This window comes from Sinocyclocheilus grahami, unplaced genomic scaffold, assembly GCF_001515645.1.
Source record: "Sinocyclocheilus grahami isolate Dianchi unplaced genomic scaffold, SAMN03320097.WGS_v1.1 scaffold183.1, whole genome shotgun sequence".
NCBI classification, from domain to species: Eukaryota; Metazoa; Chordata; class Actinopteri; order Cypriniformes; family Cyprinidae; genus Sinocyclocheilus; species Sinocyclocheilus grahami.
The window spans coordinates 482,420-500,100 of NW_015505362.1; the positions used below are offsets into that span (position 1 = coordinate 482,420).

Sequence of the window (17,681 nt, forward strand, 5' to 3'; positions counted from 1 at the left end):
TATATATATATATATATATATATATATATATATATATATATATATATATATATATATTGTTTTTTTAAAAGAATTAAAGAGCAGTTTTATGTCTGTCCTTGTATTGTTCAGCTGGACAAGATTGATATGGGATTTGGAAAGTGATTAGTAATAAGCAATGCAATACTTTAGAGAGAGTAATTAGTACAGTAATCTAATTACACTGTTGGAAATGTAATTAGGAGCTAGTAATTCGTTTCTTTTTTAGAGTTGTTAAATAAACCTATTAAAAATGTCTTCATTTGTTGCAATAAAGCTAAAATAAAGTCAAATTATTAGATGAATATTAGATGAAAAGCTTTACCGAAAATGCTTCCTTGACAACTAAATGAAATAAAAAATTATTAAATACTAAAATAACCAAAATTAAAACAGAAATAAAAATAAATTAAATTATTATTCTATTAGTAAATAGAAATATATAAAAAAAATACTAAAACTAAAAAAGACATAAAAAACATAAGATAATAATAGTATATTAAATTATACTAAATAACACTAATATTACTTGCTAAGCATGACAGTAGTTGTCCATTATTTATTTCATATTTTTCCAAAAACTAGTGGTTTAGTGTGGCAAAATACAACATTGCTCTCTAGTAGGTTCATTGAAATGAATCCGTTCCAAAAAAATGATTCACCAATTCATTTGATTCATCAAACAGTTTTCCTAAAGATCCCAGCATGACATTTAAGCAAAGCCCAATCAGTTGTAGTATGGATATGAATGATACCTAAAATCGTGCAGGTCATTGAGAGAGAGAGAGAGAGAGAAATTTTTTAATGATCAGACATTTAATTTTTGTCTGGTTGATAGTAAATGGTCAAAAACAACTGAAACAGACTTGGACTGAAGGAGTGACCTGAGCAATATTTAGATACCAGAATATCAGCGATTTGGCAAATGTATTGCCACTTGTAAGTTTATTCAATATTTTGACTAATTTTATTAGCTTTCAGCTGCTAAAAGCATCTAGTATTCTCAGCCATCTCTGTTTCACATGTTTCACCTGGTTTAAACTCAAGATTTTCTCCCGAAAATGCAAATAAGTGTGCAGAATCTGTCTGGGCCTGATATGGAGCCTGATCTTGCTTTCTTGGCGTGATTTCTGAAATGTGAACTGATATTTTGATGGGTTCCCCCCCCGCAGATGTCAACGACTGCCACGGACAGTGTCTTAACGGAGGACTGTGTAAGGTAAGGCCTCAAATGTTTTCCAGCGCTTTTGCCAGATGTGAAAACCCCCCATTTCTATCACCTCCATCCATTCCTGTTTAAAAATAGCAGAAGCTGAGTCATGTTTTGGAGAGTGAACATAAAGACAAAGTGGTCAAAAAGACAGAGTGAGTTTGTGAAACGATCGGATTACCATAAACATTCTTGTCTCCTGCCCTTGTCTCCTATCCATTGTTTTTTTCACTCTCTCTGTATACGTTGCTCACTCTGCTTCAGCGCTGTAGTCCAGGCTGAGTGGTGTACAGCTGGGATGCATTAGGACTTTGTCTGAGCCAGTTAGCTCTCAAAACACAGCGAGGAAAGACCTAATCAGTCCTGACAATCCCGTCTTTGATTTGATCAAATGAAACATGTTGTAATGGACTTTAGGTTATTAGTCCCTTATAGAAAGTAAAATATCTGTACTAGGGGTGAGCGTTATTGTCTTGTGTTTGATTTATGCTTAAAAGAAAAACTATTTGTCAGTGGGCCAAGAAAATACAATTCAAGATGCATTCTGTGAAAGTATGTTGTATCTTACACAGTTTTGCTCCTCAAGTAAATTAATCTTGTATTAAGGATGTTTTTTTAGACATTTTTGCTTTAAAACAAGACCTTAATTTAATAATTATTAATATAAAGTACTTATTGTTATTGAATTATATTAATAATGATTATTAATACTATTAATACAGTTATTTTAGTGTATAGCACAGAAAAGTTAATAATAATAATTGTTGTTGATGTTATTAATATATTGTATAGAAAGTAAGAATTCAGAAAATATAAATTATTAAATCATATTATTAATAATTATTGTCAAATCATATTATTAATAACAATAATAATAGTCATTGTTAATATTATTAATATTATAATTAATGTTTACAGTAATTATTATTGATCATTTTACTCAGTTTGAAATAATAAAATAATAACAATAATTGTATTTTACAATATAATATATTATTATTATTATTTCATATGGATTAGTGTCAATTATATTATTAATGATTGTTAAAATTAATAATATTAATACAATTACTTTTTTTACTGTATAGCAAGGATGAATTGTTATTATTAATATTAATAACAATTATAATAATTATTATTACCAGAATTAAGAAATTATTCAATATATAAATACTACTACAACTACTACTACTACTAATAATTATTATTATTATTAATAATAATGTTTACAATAATTATTATGTATCATCTTCATCAATATGAAAAATAACAACAACAACAACAATGATTTTATTTCACAGTATTATTATTATTTCATGCAGATTTTTGTAATATTTATTTTTTGAGTGAATATACCATTACACCGCCCATTCAATGTCTCTCTCTCTCTCGCTCTGTGTGTGTGTGTCTGTCAGGATCTTGTGAATGGATATCGATGTGTGTGCGCAGCAGGCTTTGCAGGTGAACACTGTGAGCGAGACGTGGACGAGTGCGTTAGTTGCCCCTGTCTCAACGGCGGACGCTGCCAGGACGCTGTCAACGGATTCCAGTGTCTGTGTCAACCTGGTTTCTCAGGTGCCACGTGTCAGGTGAGCTCCAAAACCTTTTCTGGTCATTAATGATTTGTTGTAAACGTGCCTAAATAAACCTTGTGAGCAGGTATTAGAGTGTGTGTGGTCTGTGTGATTTTGTCTTCAGCTGGACATAGACTACTGTGAGAGCGGCGCGTGTCAGAACGGCGCTCAGTGTTTTAGCCTGGCCTCAGATTACTACTGTAAATGTCCCGAAGATTACGAAGGCAAAAACTGCTCCCAACTTAAAGACCACTGCCTCATCACACCATGCCAAGGTAGGTTACCCAGAAAATCCAGTAGTATATATCAATATATGGGTCATAATATTATATATTATATATACAGTATCTATATATGAAGAGCAAATATATATATATTTTGATTAGGTTAAAAATAACAAAAAAATACAGCTAACTAACACAATAAAACATGATAACAAAATAAAAAACATGATTTTTGAAAATTAAAAAAAAATTAGTTATCTGTTTTTGCAAATAAACTCTTCATATATATATATTAGTGCTGTCAAACGATTAATCGCATCCAAAATAAAAGTTTTTGTTTACATATTATATGTGTGTGTATTGTGTATATTTATTATGTATATATAAAGACACACACATACAGCATATATTTTGAAAATATTTACATTTATATATTTATATTCATATAATTGATATCATATATAAATTAGTGTTGGGCAATGATTAAAATTGTTTAATTGCGATTAATCGCGATTAATCGCATTGTTATACACAAAATTCAATAATGAATTCAAAAATTTAAAAGTAGTGCTATATAAACAAAACTGCAATGACATTTGCTTTGCAAACACTTTAAACAAATAAGGTGCTTTTTTTACAGCAGTATTCCTTTTACATAGTAGCAGTTAAAATATTTCTTGTAAATCTCAACTTAATCATTAATGTAGTCAAATTAAATATAAAACCAAAACTATTTGCCACTGCCAGGGCAATACATTTTTTTTATAAAAAATATTTTATAGTTTGTTACAGAAAAACAAGTTATTCTCAGAGTTCAGAGCCTCTATCATAACATTATAACAGTCACCTTATGAGTAGAGACCTATCGCGGGACCCAACGCAACAGAGTGCGGCACAGGCAGGTAGAGACTCGTGTGTGTGTGGGATGCGGGAGAATAAGGGTGTACTCACACTAGGCAATCTTAATCGTGCCCGAGCGTGTTTGACCCCCAAAGCCCCGGTTCGGTTGACTAGTGTGATCGCGCCGGTTCGTTTAGCCCTCCCTCGCTCGGTTGGAAGAGGTGGGCCAGAGCACGGTTCAGTTGGGCTGATGGGCTCATGACGCCCATCCCAAGCCAGTACTGATCAACATCCCACCCCTCCTGTGACCCATGGTTTGTCTGTATGTGAATTCAGTGCCAGTGAGCAACGGACTTTCAAAATAATAATAATAATAAAAACTGCATTAATGCGTTAACGCGATAATAACGCGTTAACTTGTCCAGCCCTAGTATTTATATATACATAGCAAATATACACAGTACACACATATAGACTATGTAAACAAAAACTTTTATTTTGGATGTGATTAATCGCGATTATATAATTTATTTTTTTTATGAATAATATTGAAAATTATTTTATCTTTATTTATTTCATTTAAATTGATTTTCTTAACTTAACTTGATTTAATTAGATTTTTTACTTCTTTGTTACTTCTTTTACTTCTTTATTTCGCAAACCTGAGCTAGTTGGTTTACTGTCAATGAAAGATATCCGTTGAAAATCCGTGCTAGCTCTAGAGCGAATACTGGAGGAGCTTCATTGAGTGCTAATCGGCGCTCTCAGACTCCAGATCGCGAGCCTCATGTAAGATTATCTGGTTGGGCACATTCTGAGGTTTTAATGGGCACTGGAAATAGAAGTCCAGTCTTTTTTTAGTCAGCACAGCCGTAAGACTATCCTCATCTCAAGGCCTCGGCGCGTTTGATGCTGTGCCATTGTGTATGCCGTAGCGTTAGCGATGGCTAACTCTAGTCTATTGGTCTCCTGGGCTGGAGCACCATGGTAACAGCTAGGATATCGTTACACGACGCGTATGCTAACCCAGAGGGAGCTTACCGAGAGGGGAAAACCCACCGCTAGTCAGACTACATGACGACTTGGCTAATTCTTAGCATGCCGCTGTCTGCTTTCATCATAGCTGTCAGTGACATATTTGGATGAAGGCAGAGTTCCCATGGTGATGGAAACCCTGGAAATATTTTCAAATTTGATTTAAAAGTCATGTTAATTCAAAAATCTTAAAATTCAATGACTTTTCATAGACATTTCTGTGGTGATTTTTTTTCTAGATATGTTCAGTGCTAAAATATTTAAAATTGCACAAATGGCTTTAAAAGTCATGGAAAGTCATTGTCCAGATGATTTGCTTTTCAAATAAGCTTATCTCGTTTAAAGGATGTTTGGATGTTTTTTCTCTAAAGCAAGACTAAATAAAAATACTTGTTAATTATGATTATTAATTAATAATATTAGTAATTATTTTACTGTATAGCAAGTAAGAAGAAATAACAACGATAATAATAAGTACTTTTTGCAGTTATTATTATTTACTGTAAAACAAGAATTTAAGAAAATATTAAAATACTTTAATTATTACTTGAATAAATTATTATTACTTAGTAAAACATAATAATTAATGTTATTGTTATTATTAGTAATGTTGACAATAAGTATATTTAATATTCTTAATCAACATAAAATAGTAATAATAATAATAAATAATAATAATAATATATTAATAATTAGCAACTATATAAGAATAATAATTATTATTATTATTACTACTACTACTACTACTACTAATATATTCATAATTAACTATATATTATTAATAATTATAATAATTATGTATTAATAATAATTATTATTATTTCATACTGATTAAGATTATAATAAATAAAATGATCATCAACATTAATACTATTAATTCTATAATAATTATAATACTATAATAATAATAATACAAATAATAATAATAATTATTATTCGTATTCTTATTATAGAATCAATAGTATTAATGTTGATGATAATTTAATTTATTATAGTCTAATATAATAATAATTATAATTATTATTAGTAGTAGTAGTAGTAGTAGTAGTACTACTACTACTACTAATAATATATTCATAATTATTAACTATATCATTATTGCTATTATTATTACTACTATTTCATAATGATTAAGATTATAATAAATAAAGTTACTGTCAACATCAATACTATTAATTCTATAATATTAATAATAATAATAATAATAATTATTATTATTAGGAATGCTGTGGAGAGAACTCTAGCTAAAACCAGCTTCTATATGTTTTCTAGCTAGTCTGAATGGCTGCCAGTTGCTGGACTTGATTCTGGCCTATTCTAGATTAAGGATTTTGACCAGAAGGACTGTTGATGACTCAGATTACTCATGTTTTCCCGCAGTGATTGACAGCTGCACGGTTGCCGTGGCGTCTAACAGCACTCCGGGCGGCATGCGGCTCATCTCCTCTAACGTTTGTGGTCCTCACGGCCGCTGTCGAAGTCACGCCGGAGGGCACTTCAGCTGCGAGTGTCAGGAGGGATTCACCGGCACGTACTGCCATGAGAGTAAGCCCAATTCGTATCCCAGTGTCCTTTGCTGTCGTTAGATTCAACGCCTTTTCAGCAGCACATCTCTCACTCTTTACTCTCAGACATCAACGACTGTGAAAGTAGTCCCTGCCGTAACGGCGGTACTTGCATTGATAAAATCAACGCGTACCAGTGTATCTGTGCTGATGGCTGGGAGGGACACAACTGTGAGAGCGGTGAGTGCATTTCACCTTTGAAAATCACTTTATGCAATTAAAAACACCTCTAATTTCTCCAATTATATTGATTGCTAAAATATTGTGCGTTTCCAAAACAGACATTGACGACTGCAGCATGAACCCCTGTCGGGATCGAGGAGTGTGCCGTGATCTGGTCAATGACTTTTACTGCGAGTGTGAAAACGGCTGGAAGGGAAAGACCTGTCACTCACGTAAGCCCCGTCTCCTCATTTGGATACCAGTATAAGTGGTGATAAGTATTACTATATATTTTAAGGTGATAAGTATTATAAAAGTGGCTTAATTTGTGTCAGTTAATCATCATGGCACTTCCACATCCTGGCATGAATTATATGATGATTTGTAAAATCATGTTAATTCGTAAAATCTTGAAATGTCCGGTGACATTTCATGAAAATGTCTTTTGTCAGTAACATTTTTCTAGTTATGCTCAGTTTTAAAATATTTCAAATTGCACAAATGGCTGGAAAAGTCATTGTTCAGATGACTTTTTGCTTTTCAAATGAATTTATCTTGATTTAAGGATGCTTAGATATTTTTGCTTTAAATAAGACTAAATAACAAAATACTCATTAATAAAAAATTATGAAATTGTTTATAATGATTATTAATTAATAATGTTAACACTATTGATAATTATTTTACTATTACTATTATTTTACTAATCATTAATTAAAATAATAATATTAATATAATAATTATTATTATTATTATCATTGTTGTTATTATTTGACTGTTGCTGTTATCTAAATGTTAAACAAGTAAAAATTCAAAAAAATATTTATTATTATTATTAATTTGATTTAACTAACAAAGCTATAATAAAAAACATCTCAAATTTCGTCAACAATCAGCCACTATTGTCAAGCAGATTCAATATGTTTAATGTAAAAACAAAAATACAGTAAAAATCTTGCATGTTTTTTCACAAATAAGAATATTGTCATTTAATAAAATCTTTAAGAATGATATTTCATCTTTTTAATTTATGTGAAAAGATAATATAATTAAATATAATAAAATTTATTTTTACAAAACTATTCGAAAAACGTCCCTGAACATTTTTGAGTGATGATACAAATGAATCATTGAATCAGAGTTTTGAATCAGTTCATTTAAACAGACTGTTTGAACTGATTCATGGAAACGAATCTGACTTTCTGACTAGTTTAATTTTTGCCAATCAAACACTATTATCCTGCAAGTCACAAGACAATGAAAGGGTCGCCGATTTAGCCTAATAAATCATTCAAGTATGCAGTAATTGATTTGAATATAGTCCATTAGTCTGACAGCTGATTTGTTCTCGTTTATAGGCGAGAGCCAATGTGACGAGGCCACTTGTAACAACGGGGGCACGTGCTCTGACGAAGGCGACTCATTTAAGTGCATGTGTGCTCCTGGATGGGAAGGAGCTACCTGTAACATAGGTGAGCCGCTAACAACCTGGCTGAGCATTTTTGTGAACTGGCCTCTGAATCAGTTTCTAAAGCTTTTCCCCTTCACTCCACAGCAAAGAACAGCAGCTGCCTGCCGAACCCCTGCGAGAACGGAGCCACGTGTGTCGTGACAGGTGACAGCTTCACCTGTGTCTGCAAAGAAGGCTGGGAGGGCCTCACCTGCAGCCAGAGTACGGCAAAACTTCCTGTTCCACTTCCTTACTACTTCCTGTCTTGACTCCTGTCTACTTCCTGTTTCCAACTCTCACCTTCTGCTGCTTAAGGTTCTCTTCCAAACTATATACTCATTGGATAGCTCCTTAAAGCTGAAGTGTGTCATTTCTGCGCCACTAGCGTCATCATTATAGCTGTCTCTGGATAGGAGAATGTTTTTTTTCATACAAAAAAATGACACACATCGCCTTTACCTTCAGTGGCAGAACGCCAGGCTTTTCTAAATGATCACAGAAAATAAATAGTACAGAGTCTGAGGAGTAGTTTCAGCTGAAATATTATTAGCAAACATTGCGTTGATGGATAATTGTTCAGGTGGGATTATGATCTGCCATTTATGACTGTGGTGAAATTATTGCGATTGATCTACTGGTTGACTATAATGTGAATTATAGACAGTCGTGCATGTGAACATGTTGATTTCACTCCAACGTGACAATAATCTACAGATGAATGTTTCTGTTTTCGAATAACATTTAATAACAAAGTGTTTCATGTTTAATTGTTGATGCCTTCAAGTCATATGGGAATGATCACATTTATGAAATACGCACACATAAACAACACCATAAAATAAAAAAGTATATATTTAAGTCCTGAACTTAATAGATTTTAATGAAAGAATCATGGCGGAGGCTAATTATTATAATTTTTTTATTAAAAATTTTTAAGTTTTTAATATAAGTTTTTAGTTTTTTTTTATTTATTATTGTTCTCTGTGGGTGCACAAGAATAAAAAAAAATCATTAATAAATAAACAAATTATAAATAATAATAAACTGATATTTTCTTGCATTACCACTAAAAAGCTTTCTGTGTTTGCCAACAAGTGGAAGCGATAGGGAGAAATTTGAATTAAATCAGTTTACTGTATTTTAAGACATAACTTGAATAGAAATTTCCCAGGAGGACTTGAAGGCAGCATGTGTCCTGGTGAACTTTGACCCCGTGTCTCATCATGTGTGTAATGTGTGTGCAGCTATAACAGCGGGACGTGTGTGGACGGTGATAACTGGTACCGCTGTGAGTGTGCCAGTGGATTCGCAGGGCCGGACTGTCGCATCAGTGAGTGATTCATGCTTCATCAGTGTGTTGTGAGGATGTAGCTAAATTAATTTAATATAAATAGTCATATTGACAGGGTTGTGATGGTGAGGAAATTTTCCCACTGGTTAATCGACGTGTGACAACACCGGTAATACCGGTATCACCGCGGGGGCGTTCCCTCTTTTCCTCGCTTTCCTTCGCTTTTAAATAGCTTGTTAAAGCGGCGTGCACATTTTACTTTCACTTTCAAACAGCGGCAATACGGCGTAAAGCAATTGCTCGTTTGAATTTTTACTCTTTTCCTCGCTTTCCTTCGCTTTTAAATAGCTTAAAAGCGCCGTGTGCATTTTACTTTCACTTTCGAATTAGCGGCAGTTCGGCATCAATTGCTTGAATGCAACAACAAAATACAACGTCAAACTCACTTTAGCCTATATATAAAACATAGAACTTTTATTAGCAAAAAAAATAAATAAATACACCATGCTACAGGGCAGGCTATGCCTAAAATAAAATAACAAATAACTTACATAAAGTTTAACTAGGTATACAAAACTGGAAATAAGTAAACATGTATAGTATATAACCAAATAAATAAGAAAGTAGAACGTTTATTAGCAAAACGAGTAAGAAAGCTTGGAGGCACGGCATACACCTTGATGTCAAATAAAATAAATAAATGACACAAAGTTTAAATAAAGTAAAAATCAGTGAACAATAAAATAAGAAACGAATGTTTAAAAAAAACCTTCCAAAATCAGATAAACGGCAAAAGTCAACAGGCTTTTCAAAATCCAAAATATTGCCAAACAGGCGCTTTTGCATCTCGTTTCGAAACTAAATCATCCGCGATCGTCTTGTCTGTCACACCTCACTCTTCTTGTCAGTCAGCTGGACTCACTCTCCTCACTGGAGAAATGAAATCTGATCTGTGATGCGACGGTCGTTCGGCACGCTGCATTGAGCAGCCGCGTTCAGTTTTTAATTGTAGTGTCTGTTCTTTTACTGAACTAAATGATTTTTATTTCTACAAAAAATCAAAACAACGGTGGGGGTCGGTGCTGCGGTGGATAAGTGACGTAACCGTTGTTGCAGCTTAACACTGGTATCACCGTCAGCACCGTCTGTTGCGGCAAGCCTAATTGACACATAAGATGGTGATTTTACAGTGGTATTAAGCATGCATGTCTCACCCCACAGACATCAATGAGTGCCAGTCGTCTCCCTGTGCGTTCGGCTCCACGTGTGTCGATGAAATTAACGGCTACCGCTGCCTGTGTCCACCCGGCAGAACCGGGCCCAGGTGTCAGGAAGGTACATGCTCCATGCTTGCTGTTTGATATTAACATTATTAGTCATGCAGTTATTGCTCATACAGAATTCAAACTTAAGTATTAAACCGTTACAGAGTTGATACTTCCAATCGTGCATTCATTGGGGGAACTTTTCTGTCCCCTAGAGAATAATTTAGATGCTTTTTTCTAGATTTAAAGGATATGTTATAATAGCTTTTAAACTTTACTATCTATTCTATTTATTATAGCTAATATAATATCTATTGTGTTAATATTATTGTGTAATTTTTATTTTTTTTAATCATGGTCAAACTAGGTTTGTTTGGTGTTGCTACTAAAACCCTTAGTATTTTTTTCCGCTGTAGATTTAAAGGATATATTATATCCTCAGTTTAGCTTTTACACTTTTGATTTTATCTATTGTTAATATTATAGTGTATTTTATTATTTTTTTAAAAATCTAGATTTAAAGGATATATTATTGTAGCTTTTAAACTTTTGATTTTATCTATTGTGTTAAAATTATGGTGTCATTTATTTATTTATTTTTAATCTTTTTTCTAGATTTAAAGGATATATTATACTAGATTTTTTATTTTTTACTGTGACTATTGTGTTAATAGTATTATGTTTTTTTCATCATGAGCTCAGAGTTGGTTTGGTTTTGGTTAAAAAAAACATTAGTATTTTAACTTTGTATTTTTTTTAATAATTCAGTATATTAAATCATTATAAAATGTACAAATAATACATTTAGTAATTTAAATTCAGAAGCAATCCATTTCTTATTATTGAATTAATTTTTCTTAATTAACAGTTACCACGCACAAGCTAACTTACTGTAATTAGCAAGATCAATGCTTATTTTTTATTTTTTTTTCACAAAAACATTACAAACTGTGAATAATGGGACAAGCAATAAGTTTCAGTCAAGCATTAGTTTAATTTTTCAAGATCTCAATAGTCAAAAGTGGAGAAGATAAAGTGTAGATGTAGCATGGTTTTTAAATAGCTTGTTTTTTCTCTCAGTCACCGGACGTCCGTGTGTGGTTGGAGGACGGATTGCTGTAGATGGAGCAAAGTGGGCTGAAGACTGTAACACCTGTTACTGTCACAGGGGGATTGTCAGTTGTACAAAGGTATGTCAGCGTGAGCCTGTGTGTTGTAGCTGTCGTTAATCATGGACAGAAGTTAATAGTGATGCATTATGGCTTCCTTCCTCTTCCACAGCTGTGGTGTGGCCCTAAACCTTGCCGGATGCTTGGCTCGGGACGAGGCGACTGTCCTCTGGGTCAGCTGTGTGTGCCGGTGCGAGACGAGCAGTGTTTCGTGAAGCCCTGCTCCTCACAGGGCGAGTGCTGGTCTGCTCACCGGCCGGCCGTGAGGGCCCGCTGTGACCCCGAGAGCGACTGCGCCAACATCACCTTCACCTTCCACAAGGACACCATGCCACAGGTGAGGACACTGGGACTGGCATTTAAAGTGTGCTGGTGGGGTTGGGTGATTAGGTTGCATATATTGGATTAATGCACACATTTTGAAATGTTTTCTGATGTGTATTTGTTTTGGCTCTCAGGGAGTGACGGTGGAGCAGGTGTGTCGTGAGCTGAGGCATCTGTATGTGGCTAAAAACGTTTCAGCTGAGTTTTCCATCTCTCTGAGCTGTGAACTCTCTTCTGCCGCCAGTAATGAGATCCATGTGGCCATCGTAAGTCACATTCATGCAGTATTTCATTGGCTAGAAATAGCTTGTTGTAGTGCAGTTTTAATATCCTTATAGTATTGAAGAATGGCTGGAAAAGTCGTCTAAAAGGTGTATAAATAATATATTTATATTACTTTTGTTTATTATATGATTATTTTTTATTTATATTATGTATTTTATTATAATTTCTATTATTTGCACTAATCATTTAATTCTGCTTGAATTCAATAATAGCTTACAAGCTTCAGTCGTAATTTTTTTTTTACATTTTTTTAATTTAAATGAGTGCTGTCAAACGATTAATCACGATTAATTGCATCCAAAATAAAAGTTTTTGTTTACATGTGTGTACTTTGTATATTTATTATGTATGTATAAATATACACACATACACTATATATTTTGAAAATATGTACATGTATATATTTATATTCATATAATTTATAATATATGTAAATATATTTAATATATAAACATTAAATTTTTCTGAAATATATACATGCATTTATATATACATAATAAATATACACAGTACACACACATATATTATGTACACAAACTTTTATTTTGGATGCAATTAATCGCGATTAATCCTTTGACAGCACTAATTTAAATATTTTGTTCATTTGTATTTTATTATTATAATTTTTATTATTTTCATTTTAACACTATGTATTTAATTTAATAATAGCTTATTAAAATATTTATGTTGATGCATTTTAAAGGAAATGTATTATATTATATTATTTTATTATATATTATGTTGTTGTATTATATTTGTTATAATTTTAACACCCCATGCATTTAGTTCTGCTTTAATGTAATAACAACAGCTTCAGTCATAAAAAGACACAAACAACTATTTAAGTCAGGATTCTTTTTTAAAGGAAATATTGTGTTTTGTAGCATGTGACTGAGGATGACATTCACGGCCGGGTTCCTGTTAAAGAAATCACGGACAGCATCATCGATCTGGTGAGCAAACACAGTGCGAACAGCTCCATCATCGGCTCCATCGCTGAGGTCCGTGTTCAGCGCAGACAGCCGCAGAACCCCAATGGTGAGACTCCACAGGAAGCTCTTAACGTTAGAGGAAGTAGCCGTAGGTACAAATGATGGATGCTCTGATTGGAAATAAAGCACCATTTTATGCAAATTCAGAACAAATACATAAATATTGAGATTAGTGCTGTCAAACGATTAATCGCGATTAATCGCATCCAAAAATATAAGTTTTTGTTTACATAATATATGTGTGTGTACTGTGTATATTTGCTATGTATATATAAAGACACACACATACAGCATATATTTTGAAAATATTTACATGTATTTACATGTATATATTTATATTCATATAATTTATATCATATATAAATATATTTAATATATATATGTAACATATTTTTCTTTGTATTTAAATATACAGTACATAATAAATATACACAGTACACACACATATATTATGTAAACAAAAACTTATATTTTTGGATGCGATTAATCACGATTAATCGTTTGACAGCACTAATTGAGATACATACTATCAATCAAAAGTTTGGGGTTAGTGAGGGGTTTTTTATTTAAAAAAATAATACTTTTATTCAGCATGAATGCATTAAATTGTTCAAAAGTGAAAGTAAAGACATTTATAATGTTCAAAATACTTCAATTGCAAATAAATGCTGTTCTGAACTTGAAGAATCTTGAAAAATGATTTCCGCAGCAACTGTTTTCAATATTGATAATAACAAGAAATGTTTCAGCATACTAGAATGATTTCTGAAGGATCATGTGACACTGAAGACTGGAGTAATGATGCTGAAAATTCAGCTTTGTATCACAGGAATAAATTATATTTTAAAATATATTCAAATAGAAAACGGTTAATTTACATTTTTCAAAATATTTCAAAATTGTACAGTTTTTACTGAATTTTTAGTCAGATGCTTGTAGCTTTGGTGAGCATAAGAGGCTTTTCCCAACCCCAAACCTTCATATATAATATTAATAATTATTCATATATAAATAAATAAAAAATTATATTCAGCTACAGCACAAGACTATTCATTTTTATTAACACATATCAAATATAATAAAATGAAAAATGCACAATGAAGGGATGTAATATTTTGCCAGCTTGTTTTTATTAATCCGTTTTCATTGATTCTCTCGTTCAGTAGACTACTTGGTGCCACTGTTGGTGTCCATAGTGACGGCGATCTGGGTTTTGGCACTGGCGTCGGTGTTCCTGTGGTGCGTGCGGCATCGACGCAAACAAAGCTCCAGCCCCACCGCCGTCAACCCCGCCGCCCCCTACTCCACGGGAAGCACAGAAGACAACACGGTGAACAACGCCCGCGAGCAGCTCAACCAGATCAAGAACCACATCGAGAAGAATGCGTCCAACGGCAGCCTGCCGGGAAAAGAGCTGCACTGCGACGACAAGAACAGCGTCAACGCCAAAATCAGGACGCATTTCTCCGAACCCGCCAGACTAGCGCAAGAAGACTCCAGCAAGCATCTGCAGAAGGCACGCTTTCCACGTCAGCCGGCCTACATGCTGGTGGACAGGGACGACAGGCTGAGCTCCAACGGCACGGATGTCAAAAATCCTCACTGGACTAATAAACGAGACAACAGAGACCTGGAGTCGCAGCACAGAGCTCCGGATGCACAGCCAAGAGATCTGGATGCACAACACAGCTTGCACAATATGGAGTATATTGTATAGTGGCCGATGCTCGGCGTGGTAACAATCATTGCTGCGCGATGTCACGAAAGGTCAAGCGAATGAAGACATCTTTCGGAATCAGAGCGCTGACTGTCGACTGTCACGACAAGGCTGGACAGTGTTTGTTCAGACGTTGCGGTCGGACCACGGGCTGGTCCGTTTTATGGCGTCTGAAGGGCCTGAAGACGTTAACCTGTGCTGAATTTCTAGCCTAAATCAGAATGTACAGTAATTGGCCAAAATCTGCTAATTGTGTGAATCTCACCAAAACATGTCCAGGTCAAATTTCACCCTGAATTCATAGACATTGTTGACATTTGAATGACAATTACAGGCATAGTTCACACAAAAATGAAATTTCTGTCATCGTTTACTCAAGCCTTAAGTTGTTCCAAACCTGTACGAGTTCCATTCTTCTGTTGAACACAAAAGAAAATAATTTGAAGAATGTTGGTAACCAAACAGTTGACGGTAGCCATTGACTTCCATGGTATGGAAAAAAATAATATGGAAGTCAATGGGTACCGTCAACTGTTTAGTTACACACAATCTACAAAATATCTCATCTTGTGTTCATAAGAAGAAAGAAACTCATACAGGTTCTGAACTTGAGGCTGAAAAATGATGACCGATTTTGTATTTTTTGGCGAACTGTCCCTTTAAGCTCCTTTTCCATCCAAAAGTGAAATACTGCATTTATATACGGTACAAATACTGTAATACTAAGATTTGTTTATGCAAATCAGGATACTATATAATTAAAATTGCATGAATGATGCCTTCTTCTTTTTTTTTGTATTCCATAAAACTTTTATAGTGCTAAGCAAAGGTTGTAAAAAATATATTTTGGGATGAAATTAGACATGGAAATGTTCTTGAGGGTTTTGTGAGTTTCATCCAGTTGTTGAACTGAACTGCATGTGCAGATTGTGTTCAGTGTTTATAATGTAGAACTTAATGCACCAGAAATAGCTTGTGAATCATTTCCAAAAATCAATAATGACTGGTGTATCACGTGCTCGAAGATTGTATTTAACTTCTTGACTGGATTTTATTTGCCCGCTCTTTCTAGCAGTTCTGCTCTTTTCTTTTTTTTTACATGTGTACAGGCAGACAGGTCATGCTTAGAATTTACTATCTATATGAAGAAGTTCACTGTCAGTTTTGATGTTGTTGTATAGATGACTTTGTACATATTTTCTAAGTAATCATCGTGTATATTTGATTTATTAACTTAATAATCGAGAGCCTATCGTTTGTTTTTATTTATATACATTGTTTAGGTTTGAGAATGTGACCGCTTGTGTCCAACCTTTGTATTTTCGGATGGAAAATATTGTCTCTTATTTCTGAAATGCCAAAATAATAGTTTATTTTTTGGAAGAATAGGGTGTTTGTTTATCTAAATCCAGAATACAATGTGCAATGTCTGTTTCAGAAAACATGTGCACGACTTGTGTTTGTAATGTCCTGAGACGTAGATGGTTTTCCATCTAGTTTTGAAACATACTTTGTCTGTTCAGATACACTTTTATAGAATGTTACTTTAAAACCATTCCTGAATATGTTTAGCATATGTTCTTCTCATAGCTGGGTTAAATGAATTTGGCAGCCCAGGATATCAAACAACGCTTGTCTAGAGTTTTCTGGTCAACCACAGTATTCAAATGTACTTTAACCAAAACGTCTAAAGGGAACGAGCAGTATTAGAAGTGCAATGTTTGTACAGTAATATGAAATATGAAGAAAACAGAACTGAATGTGATACACGAGACAAAAATGAAATCAATTTAGGCCACTTTTATTAATTGTACATTACAGTCGGACTGCTGGGCTTTTTTAGTTCAGTCCCACTTAATTTGTTGAATTGTTTTGTTTTTCTTGTGTTTATGAGATCCTTCTATGAAAAAGCAGAACCATGAAAACAGATCATCCTGGGGGTTGTCATACGTTTTAATTAAATTTCATTCAGTTGTTTACATTAGGATTCCTTAAATCAAATAAAATTTCACTTGAATATTTTGAATTTATGAATTCGATTTTTTCTTTCTTTTTGGAAACAATCCAAGGAAGTTTTGGTTTTTGTGTCCAAAAAAGTAGTATTTATCAAATAATATCTATAATGTGAAGCAAACTCTGTGGTGTGAATACTAGTCCTAAGCTGTCCATTATCCCATGACACAGTCATAAAAAATACAATTTATTGTGTCAAATATTTCTTTGGATAAATATTCATCTCGAGTAGGGTGAAAATTGCTTGCAAGCAAGCCATAGAGATGTCTGATTTGTAAGTGAGTCATTTCAAAGAATCAGTTGAGTTCACACATTTGTTTTAATGACTCATTCATATGAATTTGAATGATTTAAAAAAAAAATCCTTATCCAGTACTCATAAACTACTTATGAAACAATCATGCAAATTCATTGGTCAAAAAGTGTGGGAGCTCTTCTTTGAAAATTCAAATGCTGATATATGGAATTTCTATATGGAATTTAAAGAATAAGAGCATCATGATCATGTAGCAAACAGCATAAGAATAACTGTAGATATTTCCTTATT

The 17,681-nt window shown here is 33.4% G+C and overlaps 1 protein-coding gene across 1 annotated transcript in view; it reads left to right on the forward strand.

Moving 5' to 3' along the window:
• The window catches only part of jag1a (jagged canonical Notch ligand 1a), a 31,178-nt gene extending 15,663 nt beyond the window's left edge, over positions 1–15,515 (forward strand). The window contains exons 11-25 of the mRNA XM_016284452.1: positions 1,191–1,237; positions 2,644–2,817; positions 2,927–3,077; positions 6,282–6,446; positions 6,533–6,646; positions 6,748–6,861; positions 7,987–8,100; positions 8,184–8,330; positions 9,322–9,408; positions 10,591–10,704; positions 11,715–11,824; positions 11,916–12,140; positions 12,262–12,393; positions 13,297–13,450; positions 14,568–15,515. Of these exons, the coding sequence (XP_016139938.1) occupies positions 1,191–1,237; positions 2,644–2,817; positions 2,927–3,077; positions 6,282–6,446; positions 6,533–6,646; positions 6,748–6,861; positions 7,987–8,100; positions 8,184–8,330; positions 9,322–9,408; positions 10,591–10,704; positions 11,715–11,824; positions 11,916–12,140; positions 12,262–12,393; positions 13,297–13,450; positions 14,568–15,121 (2,402 nt within the window). The 3' untranslated portion in view covers positions 15,122–15,515. The remainder of the gene's footprint in view (positions 1–1,190; positions 1,238–2,643; positions 2,818–2,926; positions 3,078–6,281; positions 6,447–6,532; positions 6,647–6,747; positions 6,862–7,986; positions 8,101–8,183; positions 8,331–9,321; positions 9,409–10,590; positions 10,705–11,714; positions 11,825–11,915; positions 12,141–12,261; positions 12,394–13,296; positions 13,451–14,567) is intronic.
• Positions 15,516–17,681: the final 2,166 nt, after the last annotated feature.